The sequence below is a fragment of the Nerophis ophidion genome, linkage group LG07 (assembly GCF_033978795.1).
Source record: "Nerophis ophidion isolate RoL-2023_Sa linkage group LG07, RoL_Noph_v1.0, whole genome shotgun sequence".
NCBI lineage: Eukaryota > Metazoa > Chordata > Actinopteri > Syngnathiformes > Syngnathidae > Nerophis > Nerophis ophidion.
Window position 1 is genome coordinate 67,778,610 of NC_084617.1, and position 20,830 is coordinate 67,799,439.

General features: G+C 45.4%; 1 protein-coding gene across 1 annotated transcript in view; it reads left to right on the top strand.

Moving 5' to 3' along the window:
* Window positions 1-19,172, top strand: part of unc5db (unc-5 netrin receptor Db) — a 135,377-nt gene extending 116,205 nt beyond the window's left edge. Inside the window, exons 15-17 of the mRNA XM_061906954.1 lie at window positions 10,248-10,412; window positions 13,117-13,295; window positions 18,468-19,172. Of these exons, the coding sequence (XP_061762938.1) occupies window positions 10,248-10,412; window positions 13,117-13,295; window positions 18,468-18,720 (597 nt within the window). The 3' untranslated portion in view covers window positions 18,721-19,172. The remainder of the gene's footprint in view (window positions 1-10,247; window positions 10,413-13,116; window positions 13,296-18,467) is intronic.
* Window positions 19,173-20,830: the final 1,658 nt, after the last annotated feature.

Here is a 20,830-nt window from a genome sequence, read left to right on the forward strand (position 1 = left end):
AAAAGGTGCCACAAATGATTCAAGGATGGCAGCGCTGTGGGCCCTTTTGTGGTTTCTGGACTAAAACGCAAACCGGACAACATCTTGTAAAGCGTAATGATGATCAATTTAAGAGTCAAAACGCATAACTGGAATTTGTTTGCCCGCCCTAACCAAAACAACCCTTATCTACAATTGAGATCCCTCTTGGCAAACACCCCAGTGAGACCACAGCAGCGAAAGAGGCTCTGAATGGCTTCCACCAGTCTTCCTGTCCTACATGTCTGTTCTTGGACAGGCTGTACTGAAAACTCATTCTGTAGTAGGAAAATAAAGTTCTAGTTTTGTTTTTTTCATGTGACCTACACAATATCCCAACTCATATGGAAATGGGGTTTGTAATAAATTAGACACACTTGTAGCTGTCATCCATCATTTCTTTCATACGGTACATGCTTTTTTTTTTCTGTACCAGAAATCTTGTGCAGAACTTCTGTGCTGTACCCAGGCTTAACAAGACAGTGAATGCAGGGTGAAAGCTCTGTGCTTCAAAGCCATCCACCTTCTCCACAGCCTTATTTATGAGAGCCTTGGGAGAGCAGCAATGCCTCACTTTGGTGTAGAATAATAGCGCAGCACTGTGGCATACTTCAAGTCAGCTTTTAGTGCCAAAGCAGAATCTAAGCTGTTCCTCTTCACCGCCCCCTACCTCTCTCTGACTATGTTCTGTTGCTGCTTGCATGCAAAGCCTGAGGTCAACACTTTCAATCTATAATCACTGACAGGTCATATATATATATTAGGTCTTTTTGGCAAGAACATTCTGCAACTTCCTCTAAAGTCCATCAATCTGGGTTACAGGCAGGAGAAGACTCGCCTTGTACTGGAGATGAGGGAATCAAGAGACGAAGCTGTGAAGAGTGCAGCGGTGACTGTCCGCACTGGACGAAAGTGGAGGGCCCAGGTAGAAGTGGACCAAGCTGTCTCGAGGCTGAAATATAAGGAGATCCTGGGAAGAGTCCAAGACAGCCGGGCAGGACTGGGATGGGGGAAACCGGTCCAGTTCTGGTCCAAAGCCACGAGACAGCAGAGGAAGGCCATGGTGGTGGAAGAGGTCACACAAGTGGCACAAGACCAGTATCGGGTCAAGGCCGTATCCCAGGGAAAACAGGGGGCATGGACTCGCTGGGAGGATACCATTCAAAGAGTCATAACCTGGGCCGACATCTGGCGAACTCCTCAATCTCGGCTAAGCTTCCTCGTGAGGGCAGCGTATGACACCCTGCCATGCCCTCGAAACCTCGCCCAGTGGTTCGGAAGCGATAGCAAGTGCTCCCTGTGCAGCAAAGACAATGCAGGACTCAAGCACATCCTTTCAGGTTGCAACGTCGCGCTGACGCAGGGGCGCTTCCGGTGGCGACACAATCAGGTACTGAGGAAGTTGGCAGAGCTGTTAGAGAGATGCAGAGTCGGGGCAAACAACGCCACAGATCCCCATTGGCCAAACATCACTTTTATCAAACCAGGTGAGGTAGGACAGAAGACAGAGAAGGGAAGATCATCACTTCTGCTTACCCCTGGTAAGGGCTGGGAGATGCGCGTAGACCTGGACAAGCAGCTAGTCTTCCCAACCGAGGTAATACAGACAACGCTAAGACCAGACGTTGTGATGTGGTCCTCAGCTGCTAAGAAAGTCCTCATCATTGAACTAACCGTGCCATGGGAGGAGGGAATACCAGTAGCACATGAGTTCAAAAGGTCAAAGTACAGCGACCTAGCAGAGGACTGCAAGGGGGGAGGCTGGTCTGCGTCCATTCACCCCGTGGAGATTGGATGCAGGGGCTTCGTAGGAGGTTCTGCAACCCGGCTCCTGCGTGCGGCGGGGATGACCGGTTCCAGCCTGAGGAAGGCCATCAAGGAGTTGGCAGAGGAGGCAGAGAAGGCAAGTTTCTGGATGTGGCTAAGAAGGAGGGACAACACTTGGGGCTCAACACCCCAGTGAGGTCAGTTGCAGGGAGTGGCGCGGGGAGACGTCCCCGCGTAGCCACTGCCCCCCCACCGCGAGGTGTCCTGGCTTGGGGGCGAAACATCAGTGAACGGTGGCACCAGCTGACGACCCTGCAGCTGACCTCGAAGTGCACTGGAGGAGGTGCGACAGGCAGAGATGCCTAGCAGTTAGGTCTGTACGTATTAATTGACACTTCTGGGGAACCAGCGACTACTGTGAAAGAGCAGTTGGCAGCCAGGAAAGTCTGGTGGGCAATCGGGGAAGACCGGTGGACGACGGGAGAGACCGTACCAGGAGTGGGCGGCTAGTCACCTTACCCACTAGCTTCCTCAAGAGGAAGCACCTACCAACTGACTACGAAAAGGCAAGAAAAAACAACCCGAAGGCCCTCCGAGAGGCGGGATGGAAGATGGGCCTATTCTGACGGATCAAACGGTAACAAACGGAACGGAAAATGACAATGAGAAGGTTCTCCGGAAGTGTAAATGCGGGTGGCAGAAGGTGACTTCCTTTAAAGGACTGCGGATTCATCAAGGGAGAATGAAGTGTGGGAGTACTCCTGACCAGCATAACCGCGCTGCTTCGGCAGGTCAGACGGAAGAGACCCAATGCCAGGTGACAAACCACAGTGCAGAGGGTCCCAGCAATGCTGAGGGGGAAACGGCAGTGGAAGCAGTAGAGGAGATGAATGCAGCGCTCGAGAGCGAAACTCATGCAGTGCCCCAGAGAGTTGCACAGTTAGAGAGCCAACGCAAACATCCAGAAAGGCGCAAGAAGATCAAGTGGCCAAGGGCGAAAAACCAAGCAGAATGGCGTGAGCTTGATAATCACCTGAGAGGGGTACTGGAGCATTCTCTGCGAGGGACGGTTGAGCGCAAACTAACCTCGCTGAGTAACATCATTTATGAGGAGGGCAGAGAGAGGTTCGGAGAGCGTGAGACCAAGCGAGCCACAGCCCAGAGGCACAAAGGACGGAGGGAGAGGGACATCGAGGTGCTCATAATCAACAGGCGCCAGTTGCGTAAGAGGTGGAGGAAAGCAGCCGCAGAGGAAAAAGAAGGCCTCAAAGTGCTATGGGACGATCTCAAGCAGCGTCTTGCCAAGCTGCGTCGGGCAGATAGACTCAGAAGGCGCCGGAAACGAAAGGAGAAGGAAAGAAAAGACTTCTTCAAGGATCCTTTCCGGTTTGCCCGTCAGCTCCTGGACGAAAAGCGAAGTGGCAAGCTGTCCATCGCAAAAGAGGATCTGGAACAACACATCAAGGACCAGTATACGGATGCAGGAAAAGATACACCACTTGGCTCACCAGGCCATGTGCCACGTCCAGACCTCCCAGAGACCCCTTTCGACACGTCCCCACCTAGGCTGAGCGAGATTAAAGAAGTCCTTAAAAAAGCCAGATCATCCTCTGCACCAGGACCGAACGGGCTTCCGTACAAGGTGTATAAAAACTGTCCGCAAGTGACCGCAATCTTGTGGAAGCTCATGAGTGTTGTGTGGAAGAAGCAATCCATTCCAGCAGAGTGGCAAGAGGCAGTTGGAATATTCATCCCCAAGGAGCAAAATTCCACCAACATCAGCCAGTTCAGGACAATTGCTTTACTGAACGTGGAGGGAAAAGTATTTTTCTCTGTCCTGGCAAGAAGGATATCCAGCTTCCTCAGCAACAACTGCTACATCGATACAAGCTGTCAAAAAGCCGGACTGCCAGGCTTTCCGGGGTGCATTGAGCATGCATCCGTGATCTGGGATCAGATACAGCGTGCCAAAAGAGAAAGGAGTAACCTCCACGTGGTATGGCTCGACCTGGCAAATGCCTATGGCTCAGTACCACACAAGCTGGTTGAGTTTGCCCTGAATTTCTTCCATGTTCCTGTGTGTGTCAGTAACATCATAGCCAAGTATTTCAACAACCTGCACATGTGCTTCTCAGTAGATGACTACATGACAGGATGGCAGCGGTTGGAAGTGGGAATTGCCATGGGCTGCTCCATATCACCAATCCTCTTTGTAGCTGCATTTGAAGTGTTACTCATTGGAGCAAGGCAAATGGCCAGAGGCCTGAAAACACCGTCAGGAGGAAGACTCCCCGCTCTGAGAGGTTTCATGGATGATGTGACAAGCATCCTACAGACCGCCCCATGCACAGCACGACTCCTCAAGCGTTTCGACGAACTGACCATCTGGGCGAGAATGAAGATAAAGCCCGCTAAGTCCAGGAGCCTGTCAATCAGGAAGGGTGTGAGAGATGACAGGACAGTCTTCACAGCAGGAGGTGAGAAGATTCCACTCCTGGCAGAGCAGCCCATCCGAAGCCTCGGGAGGGAGTATACAGCAGAGCTCTCGGACAGGCAGATGGCGAGGGTGGTCCAGAAACAACTAAAAGAGGGGCTCGCAAGGATCGACGGGAGCCAACTTCCTGGGAAGCTGAAGGTTTGGTGTTACCACTTCACACTTTTCCACCGCGTGATGTGGCCGCTGAAAGTAGCTGAAATTCCATCTTCTCAGGCCAGCAAGATGGACAGCACCGCCAACGGTTATATCAGGAAGTGGCTGGGACTCCCCCGCTGTTTCTCGGACACAGGTCTTTTTGGCAAGAACATTCTGCAACTTCCTCTAAAGTCCATCAATCTGGGTTACAGGCAGGAGAAGACTCGCCTTGTACTGGAGATGAGGGAATCAAGAGACGAAGCTGTGAAGAGTGCAGCGGTGACTGTCCGCACTGGACGAAAGTGGAGGGCCCAGGTAGAAGTGGACCAAGCTGTCTCGAGGCTGAAATATAAGGAGATCCTGGGAAGAGTCCAAGACAGCCGGGCAGGACTGGGATGGGGGAAACCGGTCCAGTTCTGGTCCAAAGCCACGAGACAGCAGAGGAAGGCCATGGTGGTGGAAGAGGTCACACAAGTGGCACAAGACCAGTATCGGGTCAAGGCCGTATCCCAGGGAAAACAGGGGGCATGGACTCGCTGGGAGGATACCATTCAAAGAGTCATAACCTGGGCCGACATCTGGCGAACTCCTCAATCTCGGCTAAGCTTCCTCGTGAGGGCAGCGTATGACACCCTGCCATGCCCTCGAAACCTCGCCCAGTGGTTCGGAAGCGATAGCAAGTGCTCCCTGTGCAGCAAAGACAATGCAGGACTCAAGCACATCCTTTCAGGTTGCAACGTCGCGCTGACGCAGGGGCGCTTCCGGTGGCGACACAATCAGGTACTGAGGAAGTTGGCAGAGCTGTTAGAGAGATGCAGAGTCGGGGCAAACAACGCCACAGATCCCCATTGGCCAAACATCACTTTTATCAAACCAGGTGAGGTAGGACAGAAGACAGAGAAGGGAAGATCATCACTTCTGCTTACCCCTGGTAAGGGCTGGGAGATGCGCGTAGACCTGGACAAGCAGCTAGTCTTCCCAACCGAGGTAATACAGACAACGCTAAGACCAGACGTTGTGATGTGGTCCTCAGCTGCTAAGAAAGTCCTCATCATTGAACTAACCGTGCCATGGGAGGAGGGAATACCAGTAGCACATGAGTTCAAAAGGTCAAAGTACAGCGACCTAGCAGAGGACTGCAAGGGGGGAGGCTGGTCTGCGTCCATTCACCCCGTGGAGATTGGATGCAGGGGCTTCGTAGGAGGTTCTGCAACCCGGCTCCTGCGTGCGGCGGGGATGACCGGTTCCAGCCTGAGGAAGGCCATCAAGGAGTTGGCAGAGGAGGCAGAGAAGGCAAGTTTCTGGATGTGGCTAAGAAGGAGGGACAACACTTGGGGCTCAACACCCCAGTGAGGTCAGTTGCAGGGAGTGGCGCGGGGAGACGTCCCCGCGTAGCCACTGCCCCCCCACCGCGAGGTGTCCTGGCTTGGGGGCGAAACATCAGTGAACGGTGGCACCAGCTGACGACCCTGCAGCTGACCTCGAAGTGCACTGGAGGAGGTGCGACAGGCAGAGATGCCTAGCAGTTAGGTCTGTACGTATTAATATGCAGATTTGGCAGCCATGTCCAGTTGAACTTTCTTACATACTTGCTACTTTTCCAGACATTAACTATAGATGAAGTCACTCTTTTAGCAGTCCTTAATATAGAACTGTGTACTGTATTACAGTGTTTTTCAACCACTGTTGCCTCAGAGATACAGTCTGGTGTGACGTAGATTATCTAATTTAACCTATTTAAGTTAAAAATATTTTTTGCAAACCAGTAATTCTAGTCTGCAAATGATGTTTTGTTCTTCAGTGTCCGTACTGTTTAGAGCTCAGCAGAGTAACCGTGTAATACCCTTTCATATCAGTAGATGGCAGCCGCGAGCTAATTGCTTTGTAAATGTCGGAAACAGCGGGAGGCAGCGTGGAGGTAAAAAGGTGTCTAATGCTTAAACCAAAAATAAACAAAAGGTGAGTGTTGGGTCTAAGACTAGGAACGAGACGGCACAACAGCGGAAGTATAAACTCAATGTATTTATTGAGTTATGTATGGGTACGCAGGGTGTGTATGCTACTATGTGTTTGAATGTAAAAGTATGTGCTGGAATTAACATATGAAGATACCGTAAGGCAGGGGTCACCAACGCGGTGCCCGCGGGCACCAGGTAGCCCGTAAGGACCAGATGAGTCGCCCGCTGGCCTGTTCTAAAAATAGCTCAAATAGCAGCACTTACCAGTGAGCTGCCTCTATTTTATTTATTTTATTTATTTACTAGCAAGCTGGTCTCGCTTTGCTCGACATTTTTAATTTTAAGAAAGACAAAACTCAAATAGAATTTGAAAATCCAAGAAAATATTTTAAAGACTTGGTGTTCACTTGTTAAAAAAAATTATTTATTTTTTTACTTTGCTTCTTATAACTTTCAGAAAGACAAATTTAGAGACAAAATACAGCTTTAAAAATGATTTTAGGATTTTTAAGCACACATACTTTTTTACCTTTTAAATTCCTTCCTCTTCTTTCCTGGCAATTTAAATCAATGTTCAAGTATTTTTTTTTTTTGTTGTAAAGAATAATAGATACATTTTAATTTAATTCTTTATTATGGCTTCTGTTTTTTTGATGAAGAATATTTGTGAAATATTTCTTCAAACTTATTATGATTAAAATTCTAAAAAATTATTCTGGCAAATCTAGAAAATCTTTAGAATCAAATTTAAATCTTATTTCAAAGTCTTTTGAATTTCTTTTAAAATTTTTGTTCTGGAAAATCTAGAAGAAATATTGATTTGTCTTTGTTAGAAATATAGCTTGGTCCAATTTGTTATATATTCTAACAAAGTGCAGATTGGATTTTAACCTATTTAAAACATGTCATCAAAATTCTAAAATTAATCTTAATCAGGAAAAATTACTAATTATTTTTTTTTTTTTTTTTTTCAAAAAGATTCGAATTAGGTAGTTTTTCTCTTCTTTTTTTCAGTTGGAATCTTGAATTTTAAAGAGTCACAATTGAAGATAAACTACGTTTCAAAATTTAATTTTCTTTTTTTCCCTGTTTTCTCCATTTTTAAACCGTTCAATTAAGTGTTTTTTTCGTCAATTATTCTCTGCAAAAAAACATCTGTAAATGGAAAAAAATGTACGACGGAATGACAGACAGAAATACACATTTTTTTTATATATAGATTTATTTATTAAAGGTAAATTGAGCAAATTGGCCATTTCTGGGAATTTATTTAAGTGTGTATCAAACTGGTAGCCCTTCGCATTAATCAGTACCCAAGAAGTAGCTCTTGTTTTCAAAAAGGTTGGTGACCCCTGCCGTAAGGAGTGTTGTCATGCATGTTGAAGGGTGGCGTCCACATCCCGAGGGGGAAGGCAAATAAGTCCGGGGTCCAAGCGTGGTCATTGTGCAGGAGAGTGTCCAAAGGAGGGCAATCAGGGTTCAGAGGAATATGGCAGCGGGAACTGAGACAGGGACTGTGGAAGAAAGGAGAGACGAAGGAGTTCAAACACAAGGCACGAGGAAACAACGGGAGAAAAATGCTGGTGGGAAGTCAGAGACGGGAGGCTTACTGCGAGCAGAGGAACGTTCCGACGAGGAGTAGTCAGCGGGAAGGCCCTTTATCCTGTCGTCTGTAATCACTGCCAGGTGTTCTGATTGATGATTCCCTCCGGCAGAAGAGGGAGGAACGAACTGTGCGTGCGCCGTAACAGTGAGTGCCCCTAAAAAAGGGCATTGACTCTTAGGTAAGGCTATGCAGAACGAAACTAAAACTGAACTGGCTACAAAGTCAACAAAAACAAAATGCTGGACGACAGCAAAGACTTGCGGTGGAGCAAAGACGGCGTCCACAATGTGCATCCGTAAATGACATGACAATCAACAATGTCCCCACAAAGAAGGATGAAAACAACTGAAATATTCTTGATTGCTAAATCAAAGTAGATGCGGGAAATAGCGCTCAAAGGAAGACTTGAAACTGCTACAGGAAAACACCAAAAAAAAGAGATAAAGCCACCAAAATAAGAGCGCAAGAGAAGAACTAAAACACTACACACAGGGAAACGCCAAAAAACTCAAAATAAGTCAGGGCGTGATGTTACAGGTGGTGACAGAACATCTACTTTGAGACAAGAGTTATATTGTTGCATGCTTGGTTATGGTTTAAAGTCATATCCAATAATTAAGAGAACGACTTTTTACCATCGAGTGAGTTTAGTTTTTTAATGATTTCTGCCGGTGGTATGCCCCGGATTTTTTTTCAACGCAAAAAATGTGTCTTGGCTCAAAAAAGGTTGAAAAACACTGATGTATTAGATACAAAAAAATTTGATAAATATTCAAAATGCATGTTGGTAAAAAGCCTGTCAAAAAATAATAAATGAATTGATTTCATTTAAACAGGAACTTGGGTTTGGACAATAGTCGAACAAAATATTATGCATAATTTTTCATTGTATGTAATAATTAATTGTTATAACTCCCAGTAATAATCCTGATCATACTTGCCAACCTTGAGACCTCCGATTTCAGGAGGTGGGGGGTGGGGGAGCGTGGTCGGGGGTGGGACGGAGGCGTGGTTGGGGTGGGGGGGCGTGGTTAAGAGGGGAGGAGTATAATTTACCAACTCGAGTATTCCATATATATATATATGCTATATATATTTATTTTATTCTATATATAAATAAAAGAAATAGTTGAATTTCAGACAACACCTATGAAATACACAGTAACAAAAACACAGTTGTTCTACTAACTGTACTGTGCTTGCTGATTACTAAAAAAAAAAAAACAACAACACTTACCTTTCACTATTTGAGTAACCTTTGTTCTGCCAATTGCGTATTGGCGAGCGATCTCCGAATCCGGGAACATATCCTTCACGGATTTATTGTAGACATCCGCAAATGAGAACGGGATGTTGCTTCCAGCTATCAGCTTAGTCTCAGCATAAGTTACACCATCGGGTCTCCATTTTGCGAAGTGGCCCATAAAACTGGGTTGTGAACGATGCTGCGCTGCGGACGCTTTGTGCGTCGCTGACCGTTCATGGCTGAGTATATCCGTTCGGCCGCCGTGTTCAATGGAGAAGTCTGTTCTACAAAATTTACAGGCAACATACCCCCTTCCACTTCAAACTCTCCTCGATAAACTGAAATTCTTGTTTCCAATCGTTCTGGAACTTGCAAGCGTATTTCTTCATTTTGCTCGTCGACGGTGTAATATATTGGGTTGGAGTCAATAACCAGGCGACGTGATGAAGTTACGTCTCTTTACTGTGGGCTTCAGAACAGACTCCTTAATGCATGTTCCTTGACTGCACTTAAATGTAGAATATATGTAGAATATATTTACATTCTATTCTATATACAGTAGATGGCAGTATTGTTTTGTTTAGGAGGGTCACAATTTCGGGAGATTTTCGGGATAAATTTTGTCTCCTTTAATGCATGTTCCTTGACTGCACTTAAATATAGAATATATGTAGAATATATGTAAATTATATTCTATATACAGTAGATGGCAGTATTGTTTTGTTTAGGAGGGTCACAATTTCGGGAGATTTTCGGGAGAAATTTTGTCCCGGGAGGTTTTCGGGAGAGGCGCTGAATTTCGGGAGTCTCCCAGAAAATATGTGAGGGTTGGCAAGTATGATTCTGGTCAACTTGAAGCATTATATTATGTTCAAATAAATGTAAGGTAAATTGTATGGCCCAAGTCCATCATTTTAGTGTACTTAATGTTGTGGCTGACATGCATGCTGTTGAGCTTTGGAGTCGAGTCATTTTTTTAAGACTTGACTGTCGCTATAATTTGCTGGTATCCTTCCGCAGGAATTCTCCTTCTCCCAAGTGTGGTGCAGCAAGCAGCAGCCCCTGCATTGTGCCTTCTTTCTGGAGAGATTCAGCCCAGCCAGCACCCAACTCTCCTGCAAAATCAGCGTGAGCCAGGTCAAAGGGCATGATCAAATCCTGCAGGTTTCCACAGTCGTTGGTGAGGTGGGTGGAGCTAACAAGGTGTTTACTAAACCTGTGTTTGTTAAACTCTGTGTTTACTCGCGCCGCAAAAAGTCAGTGTTCAAAAACAAGGAAAAAAATGTTTTTAAATAGGGGTATTTTATTTGAACTAAGCAAATATATCTGCCAATAGAACAGTGATTCTTAACCTGGGTTCGGTGAGTCGGCCTCAGGGGTTCGGCGGGGGTCAAAAAACACCCGACTCATCGTGTATACACAAACTTCTCCCTATCGGCGTATTACGGATACGGCAACAGCTGACTGATTCGCATGTGTGTAATTTGTTGTGAGTTTATGCACTGTGTTGCTTTTGTTGTTTGAACAAGGTGATGTTCATGCACGGTTCAATTTGTGCACCAGTAAAAAAAAAAATGGTAACACTTAAGTATGGGGAACATCCATCCATCCATCCATTTTCTACCGCTTATTCCCTTTTAGGGGTCGCGGGGGGCGCTGCCGCCTATCTCAGCTACAATCGGGCGGAAGGCGGGGTACACCCTGGACAAGTCGCCACCTCATCGCAGGGCCAACACAGATAGACAGACAACATTCACACTCACATTCACACACTAGGGCCAATTTAGTGTTGCCAATCAACCTATCCCCAGGTGCATGTCTTTGGAAGTGGGAGGAAGCCGGAGTACCCGGAGGGAACCCACGCATTCACGGGGAGAACATGCAAACTCCACACAGAAAGATCCCGAGCCTGGATTAGAACCCAGGACTGCAGGAACTTCGTATTGTGAGGCAGACGCACTAACCCCTCTTCCACCGTGAAGCCCTATGGGGAACATATGCACCATTAATTATTTGCTTATTAACATGCAAATTAGTAACATATTGGCTCTTAATTAGTCATTATTAAGTACTTATTAATGCCTTATTCGGCATGTTAACCCTAACCCTAACCAAATAACTCTGAATTAAGTCTTTATTACTTAGAATATGTTCTCCTAGTGTGCAAATAATTTTAAATTTGACATGATCTATGGTCTGGATAATGGTTTTGTTATTTTTTTTTGTTATTTTTTGGACTCTTTTAGTTCCTGTTTGCGCTCCCTGGTTTTGTTTGGTTACCATGTCGACTTATGATCATTCTGTCATGACGGGGGGGGTCGCAGCTTACTGCGAGGTTTGTTCTCCCGGGATGCAAACGGACTAAAAAAGTCTCTTTTTTTTTCTACCAGGAAAAGTGCACTCGTTATCAGTGAGGATTTACTTATTGTAAGGTATTTTAGAGGGGGGGAGGGGGGGGGGGGTGCCCACATATGCGGTCCTCTCCACTGTCACCGCCGTCCCACTGGGTGTGAGTTTTTCCTTGCCCTTATGTGTGCTCTCCCGAGGATGTCGTTGTGGTTTGGGCAGCCCTTTGAGACACTTGTGATTTAGGGCTATATAAATAAACATTGATTGATTGATTGACTCCCACACTATTATGTTAGATCCACTATGGACTGGACTCTCACAGTATTATGCTAGATCCACTCGACGTCCATTGCGCCGGTCACCCGGGGGGGGGGCCCCCACATCTGCGGTCCCCTCCAAGGTTTCTCATTGTCCCATTGGGTTGAGTTTTTCCTTGCCCTGATGTGGGATCTGAGCCGAGGATGTCGTTGTGGCTTGTGCAGCCCTTTGAGACACTCATGATTTAGGGTTATGTAAATAAACATTGATTGATTGATTGATTGATTGATTGATTGATAGATCAGTGTAGAAGTGACTGTGGTGTGGCATCATTGGGTTTGGTAACAAACAGTTTGATTTTGTGCTTACATTCCCGTAAAAGTAACTGAATTTAAAAGAGTTTTTCTCATGTTGTGGCAGAATTTGGGATTTCTTGGTCGTTTCTCAATGAATACGAACGATATTTTAACAACTTAGTTGTATCTTTTCAATCAATCAATCAATGTTTATTTATATAGCCCCAAATCACAAATGTCTCAAAGGACTGCACAAATCATTACGACTACAACATCCTCGGAAGAACCCACAAAAGGGCAAGGAAAACTCACACCCAGTGGGCAGGGAGAATTCACATCCAGTGGGACGCCAGTGACAATGCTGACTATGAGAAACCTTGGAGAGGACCTCAGATGTGGGCAACCCCCCCCCCCCCTCTAGGGGACCGAAAGCAATGGATGTCGAGCGGGTCCAACATGATACTGTGAAAGTTCAATCCATAGTGGCTCCAACACAGCCGCGAGAGTTCAGTTCAAAGCGGATCCAAGACAGCAGCGAGAGTCCCGTCCACAGGAGACCATCTCAAGCGGAGGCTTTTATTTGCAACTCCAGACGGATAGCAACTGTTAAGAGATCTTAGTGGAGATTTATAAGGTGTTGGAATTATTAAGCACTGCTTTTGACGCGTTCAGGTTAGAAAAACATTTATAAAACATCCATCCATCCATTTTCTACCGCTTATTCCCTTTTTTGGGGTGGCGGGGGGCGCTGGCGCCTATCTCAGCTCCAATCGGGCGGAAGGCGGGGTTGTCAGACAATAATGCAATACAGTAAAAACCGGCCACATTTCACTGATAACAATGCTGCTCTAACTGGGCTGCAACGACTAGTAAACCATAGTCAACAAATCAACTATTTTAAACATTTTAAAACAGTAATTATTGAGAATACCCGTTAAGTGAGTAACTCTTCTGTTTTAACGTTGCTAACAAATGTGTTCCCCCAGACTCCTAAGGAGCTGGTTCCAATGTGGATGGAGACAGACTGCACCATCACATCCCAGACAGGGCCCAAGGCCTTCAAAGTCCCATCATCCATCCGCCAGAGGATTTGCGCCACGTTTGACACTGCCAGCGCCGAGGGAAAGGACTGGCAACTGTTGGCCCACAAGCTCTACTTAGATCGGTGAGCCCACCCGTCACTCTTTTTTGAGAATGTGTGGCGTCTGGTCTGCTGATCAAAGGTGTGGCACAAACCCAAACATAGACCAAATATATGTATGTACTTGTTTTCCTGTGAGCCTACTTCAAGAAGGTTCAAAAATGGGATTTTTCTTTGGCAAAATCTTGACTTTTGGAGAGTATACTGTCTCGTTAAGTGGATGCTTCGAGGCAGTTTGTTATCTTACATTCCTTTGGTATTTCAAATTATCTGATTTTTCTCTTCACACTGGGTCTGCTGTGACTAAAGGCTGCAGCCTTTGAAGGTGGCTGTTAGAGAACTGTAGCTAAACACTGACCCCTATTGGACTGTCGCTACATGACAAGTCAATACAATGGCTCGGCAACACATATTTACTGTCAAATTGAAGCCATCACATTAGTCGCTAATATCATTTTGAATAATACTGGTTTGTTGTCTTAAATGGGGCAGCACGGTGGAGAATGACTCAAATTAGCGCCATCTAAAAAAAAATCATATGAAACATATGTTAAAATATATGTATATATGCTTTACAAATAATATAAATGTACATAAATAGATAATGCATAGAAATGAAGAATGTTCAGATATTATACACACAATAACAGTGCACCACTTAAGTGAAGTGAAGTGAATTATATTTATATACATACATTTGACAACCAAACAATTAAACAAGGCGACACGGTAAAGAAACTAGGTATTATCTTCGACCCAACTCTCTCCTTTGAGGCACACATTAAAAGCGTTACTAAAACGGCCTTCTTTCATCTCCGTAATATCGCTAAAAATTCGCTCCATTCTGTCCACTAAAGACGCTGAGATCATTATCCATGCGTTTGTTACGTCTCGCCTCGACTACTGTAACGTATTATTTTCGGGTCTCCCCATGTCTAGCATTAAAAGATTACTGTTGGTACAAAATGCGGCTGCTAGACTTTTGACAAGAACAAGAAAGTTTGATCACATTACGCCTGTACTGGCTCACCTGCACTGGCTTCCTGTGCACTTAAGATGTGACTTTAAGGTTTTACTACTTACGTATAAAATACTACACGGTCTAGCTCCATCCTATCTTGCCGATTGTATTGTCCCGGCAAGAAATCTGCGTTCAAAGGACTCCGGCTTATTAGTGATTCCCAAAGCCCAAAAAAAGTCTGCGGGCTATAGAGCGTTTTCATTTCGGGCTCCAGTACTCTGAGATGCCACCTCAGTAGAAGCATTTAAGTCTCACCTTAAGACTCATTTGTATACTCTAGCCTTTAAATAGACTCCCTTTTTAGACCAGTTGATCTGCCGTTTCTTTTCTTTTTCTTCTATGTCCCACTCTCCCTTGTGGAGGGGGTCCGGTCCGATCCGGTGGCCAGGTACTGCTTGCCTGTGTATCGGCTCGGGACATCTCTGCGCTGCTGATCCGCCTCCGCTTGGGATGGTTTCCTGCTGGCTCCGCTGTGAACGGGACTCTCGCTGCTGTGTTGGATCCGCTTTGGACTGGACTCTCGCGACTGTGCTGGATCCATTATGGATTGAACTTTCACAGTATCATGTTAGACCCGCTCGACATCCATTGCTTTCCTCCTCTCCAAGGTTCTGATAGTCATCATTGTCACCGACGTCCCACTGGGTCATTATTGTCACTGATGTCCCACTGGGTGTGAGTTTTCCTTGCCCTTATGTGGGCCTACCGAGGATGTCGTAGTGGTTTGTGCAGCCCTTTGAGACACTAGTGATTTAGGGCTATATAAGTAAACATTGATTGATTGATTGATATAGCGCTTTTCTCTAGTGACTCAAAGCGCTTTTACATAGTGAAACCCAATATCTAAGTTACATTTAAACCAGTGCGGGTGGCACTGGGAGCAGGTGGGTAAAGTGTCTCGCCCAAGGACACAACGGCACTGACTCGGATGGCGGAAGCGGGGATCGAACCTGGAACCCAACCGAGCTATACCGCCCCAAGAAGAAGACGTTGGTTCTCCGGAATATACATCAAATAAGTCTGGCTGCCTGGTCCTTAGCTTTCTGAAAATTAGGCTCCTAAAACACTTAACTTGAATATCTGTGTCATATCACAACCAAACTGGGTGATTAATCTGTGTTGATACGGGATTCATGCGATAATATTTTGTGATTAATTCCATGCTTGGTTGATTTGTTAATTTTGAAAAGCTTAGTTTAAATTTAAGTATTATATTTATTACACACAATCTGTTTGATTGTAGCGTTCCATTACAAATCTATCGCCATTGCTGATGCTAATATTTAGCATGTCTATGGTAAATCCAGTGTAAATTAGCATCAAGCTAGCGCATTTTTAAGATGTAAAGCCATATTGTACTTTTGGGCGCCTTCCTCTTGCTTTGTCAGCGTGGAAATTATTCTGTGCTAGTTTGTGACCAGACATGACCGTATCGAAATATGGTACCGGTTGATTTTTTTTGTGTGAAATCGGTACCCGGTAGTTCTTTGGTCGGTACCTATGTAAGTACTGAATTCGATGCCTATCCCAGCTGTCATTTTCTGCGAGTGGGCAGTATGCGTCTAAATGTGAGTTCGATACGAGGCATGAGGACCTTTTTTCGAACAGGAAGGCTGTGATACCAGAAAGTGTTGTTTGGTGAGTTCATGAGCAGCAGCACTTTGTCCAGTTTACATCTGCTGTGACAACTCGAAACACACGATATATATCGTGTATAGTGACATTGTTTAAAAATATCGAAATATTTAAAAAAAAAAAAGGCCATATGGCCCAGCCCTAGGCCAAAGTTTCAGAAAGTAAAGACCGGACTTCTGTTATAAGAATTAGGATCGTCTGTAGTGATCAATTGCTTTTGGGCTTTTTCTTTTATCTGAGTTAAACATTTCAGGACAAAATAGCTCTGCTATGTAAAATGTAGAGGACGCTGGCCTTTAGATGGTTAAAATGTCCACACCAGGATCTGCTTCCACTCTTCTAAGTTCTTCTATACAACAGAGGAACTCAAGTCTTCCTAGGAATCTACTGGGAGAAAACATTTCTGAACTTTGGGGCCACTTTGGTGTCACTGCAGGATTTGGCCCCTTGGCCATCAGTTGAATGGCCCGGCTATATTCCTGTCCCTTGATTTATGTTCTGTTCTTTGTAGCTCACAAAATCAACATCCGATGTAATAAATGCTTACGTTAATTGAAAGCGCTTTAATCAGTGTGCAAAATGGAATTTGAAAATGGAGCTCAGAATCCTTAATCAACAACTAGTACAATTTGAAATTTAAATGTTAAATACCTCGATGTGTATTCGTCCATGCTGTAAAATTTGCATCTCATTCTCAACATGAATTCTTTCCAAAATAAGATAATTAAAATCACAGTGTAGTGATGCTACTTGCTGCCCGTTATGCAAATGTTCCATCTGTCTTAATATCCCTGGAGTCTGCCAGAAAAGATGTGTGCTACTAGTATAAATAATACCAGTTACGCACCAGAGGCATAGCTATGATCACAAAAAATGTCATTAATGATAATAAAATACATATTAATTGTCAGGCATGCCCCTGAAAGTTTGTTTGTGTTTTAGTTTTTCCTCTGTGTGTGTGTGTAGTATTTCCTGTCTTTAGTTCCTGTCGGCGCTCTTATTTTGTCTGTTTCCTATTTTTTTTCCCTGTGCGCTGTTTCCCCTCAGGTGCGGCTGATTGGCGCCTGGCCACACCTGGTGTCAATCAGCCCGATTTCCTATTTGAACCTGTTTTATCCTCCAGTCGAGTGCTGGATTATTGTCATGTATTATTGTCATGTATTGTCGCTCCTGTCACGGCTGTCGTGTCGTGTCATTGCAGCGTTGCGGTAAGCTATATTTCCGTAGCAGTTTGTAGCTTACTGTCTTTTGTTCCCTGTTTTCAGTTTGCTCTCATACTACAAGTAACGATTTCTGTTTCCTGCTCGCGACCTGCTAGCTTCCACGCTAGGCTCGTTATCTTCTAGCTCCCATGCTTGCTCTTTTAGTTTGTTATCCGCCTCGTGGGCGCTTTTTGTTGTACCCCTTTTGTTTGTTCTTGTTTTAGTATTTTAATTAAATCATGTTTACTTACTCAATGCCTGCCTCCTCCTCTGCATCTTGGGGTTCGTCACCAACAAACTCTGACATTATTATGCGTTCATTTTTCTGTGTGGTGAATGTATTTTTCTAAATGATTTCAATCAATCAATCAATGTTTATTTTTATAGCCCTGAATCACAAGTGTCTCAAAGGGCTGCACAAGCCACAACGACATCCTCGGTTCAGGGCCTACATAAGGGCAAGGAAAAACTCCCAACCCGGATGTCAATGTGAATGACTATGAGAAACCTTGGAGAAAGCCGCAGATGTGGGTGACCCCCACATCCCCATATGGGAGACCGGTGCATTGGACGTCGAGTGGGTCTAGCATAATATTGTGAAAGTCCAGTCCATAGAGGATCTAACTTGATAGTGAGAGTCCAGTCCATGGTGAGGCCAGCAGGAGACCATCCCGAGCGGAGACGGGTGAGCAGCGCAGAGATGTCCCCCGGCCGATGCACAGGCGAGCGGTCCCGACTCTGGACAGCCCCCCCCCCGACTCATCGTGTAAATAAAACTTGTCCCTATTGGCGAATTATGGATACCCTCAAACAGTGTTTCCTCTAATTTCTATCTGATTTGCAGATATGTAATTTGTTGTGGTTAATGTTGTGCACCAGTAAAAAAAAAACAGAACTTTGTCTTGAATTTGAACAAAAAAACATTTTTATTTTTCACTAAAGAAGGGTTCGGTGAATGCGCATATGAAACTGCTGGGGTTCGGTACCTCCAACAAGGTTAAGAACCACTGGACTAGAGTATACAAATGCGTTTTAAGATGGGACTTAAATGCTTCTACTGAGGTAGAAAAAATATTCAGTCAAAGGCTGAATACGCCTCCAGGGAGGGGTTCCAGATTGGGGGTAAGGAAAAAAAAAACTCTTAGCCATAGCACACATAAACAAGTTACATAGAATCAACAAAACTTGCAACAGAGGGGAAGGAGTGGGAGCTACTGCAGCTATTTAAGCGCCACTCAGCCGTCCATCGCCCCTAAGGGGAATCAAGCAATCTAATGTCTTTGATACCTGTTCATTATTCATTTTAATCATTTACTTTTTTTTGTGTACAATCTACAGAAACCTGGGTTATTTTGCAAAGCAGCGGAGTCCATCTGCTGTCATATTGAGCCTGTGGGAGGCTCGCCACCAGGACACTGCTGACCTCCACTCTCTTGCCAGTGCCCTCGAGGAAATTGGCAATATCCACGACAAACGTTATCCTAAGGATCAGAATGAGCATGAGACTAACTTCAACCAAACACAGAAAGATAGCCTGGGAGGAACATGTACATTTTCTAATTACAACGCAGTGGAGTCAAGGTATCAATAGTCAGTCTGAGAAGAAACTATCATATAATTGTTACACTTTGGTTTAAGGTCAACACAACTAAACAGGTGGAGGTAAAACTTGACCTGCTGTATATTTTAATCAAGATTAACCATCTACAAACCCAAAACCTTCTTCACTTTATTTTGTGTTTACAATTTAGTTGAGACATGATATGTCAAGAAAGAGGGAATGGACAATGCGAAGAATATCATCATCATCTCCTAAATCCTGTCCCTGAAGGTCTAGATTTATTCTAAACCTTAGACTTGCTGTTTGTTGTATTAAGCAAAATATAAATATCATTCATAGCATCTAGTCGGAGTGATTGCCTGGTGGGGTGAGATGTCCAGCTGTGGAATTAAAGATAGCAGTTTTCTTTCACCTACAAGATAGCATGGCACAGGGTGTAGGAGGGTATGTCAGTCGATGGCGGAGGGTGTGTCTGTCCATGGCGGAGGGTGTGTCAGTCGAAGGCGAAAGGTGTGTCTTTCCATGGCGGAGGATGTGTCAGTCGATGGCGGAGGGTGTGTCGGTCCATGGCGGAGGGTGTGTCTTTTGATGGTGGAGGGTGTGTCAATCGATGGTGAAGAGTGTGTCAGTCGATGGCAGAGGATGTGTCAGTCCATGGCGGAGGGTGGTTCAGGCTACACACTTGACTAGTTGCGAGGCAATGACAGGCCAAACTCTCGACTAGTTGCGAGGCAGGTACAGGCTACACTCTCGACTAGTTGCGAGGCAGTGACAGGCTACACTATCGACTAGTTGCAAGGCGATGACAGAATACACTATCGACTAGTTGCGAGGCAATGACAGGCTACACTCTTGACTAGTTGCTGGGCAATGACAGGCTACACTCTTGACAGGCCACACTCTCGACTAGTTGCGAGGCAATGACAGGCTACACTCTTGACAGGCTACACTCTCGACTAGTTGCCAGGCAATGACAGGCCACACTCTCAACTAGTTGCGAGGCAATGACAGGCTACACTCTCGACTATTTTCGAGGCAATGACAGGCTACACTCTCGACTAGTTTCGAGGCAATGACAGGCCACACTCTCAACTAGTTGCGAGGCAATGACAGGCTACACTCTCGACTATTTTCGAGGCAATGACAGGCTACACTCTCGACTATTTTCGAGGCAATGACAGGCTACACTCTCAACTAGTTGCGAGGCAATGACAGGCTACACTCTCGACTACTTTCGAGGCAATGACAGGCTACACTCTCGACTAGTTTCGAGGCAATGACAGGCCACACTCTCAACTAGTTGCGAGGCAATGACAGGCTACACTCTCGACTACTTTCGAGGCAATGACAGGCTACACTCTTGACTAGTTGCTGGGCAATGACAGGCTACACTCATGACAGGCCACACTCTCGACTAGTTGCGAGGCAATGACAGGCTACACTCTTGACTAGTTGCTGGGCAATGACAGGCTACACTCTTGACAGGCCACACTCTCGACTAGTTGCGAGGCAATGACAGGCTACACTCTTGACAGGCTACACTCTCGACTAGTTGCCAGGCAATGACAGGCCACACTCTCAACTAGTTGCGAGGCAATGACAGGCTACACTCTCGACTATTTTCGAGGCAATGACAGGCTACACTCTCGACTAGTTTCGAGGCAATGACAGGCCACACTCTCAACTAGTTGCGAGGCAATGACAGGCTACACTCTCGACTATTTTCGAGGCAATGACAGGCTACACTCTCGACTATTTTCGAGGCAATGACAGGCTACACTCTCAACTAGTTGCGAGGCAATGACAGGCTACACTCTCGACTACTTTCGAGGCAATGACAGGCTACACTCTCGATTAGTTTCGAGGCAATGACAGGCCACACTCTCAACTAGTTGCGAGGCAATGACAGGCTACACTCTCGACTACTTTCGAGGCAATGACAGGCTACACTCTTGACTAGTTGCTGGGCAATGACAGGCTACACTCTTGACAGGCCACACTCTCGACTAGTTGCGAGGCAATGACAGGCTACACTCTTGACTAGTTGCTGGGCAATGACAGGCTACACTCTTGACAGGCCACACTCTCGACTAGTTGCGAGGCAATGACAGGCTACACTCTTGACAGGCTACACTCTCGA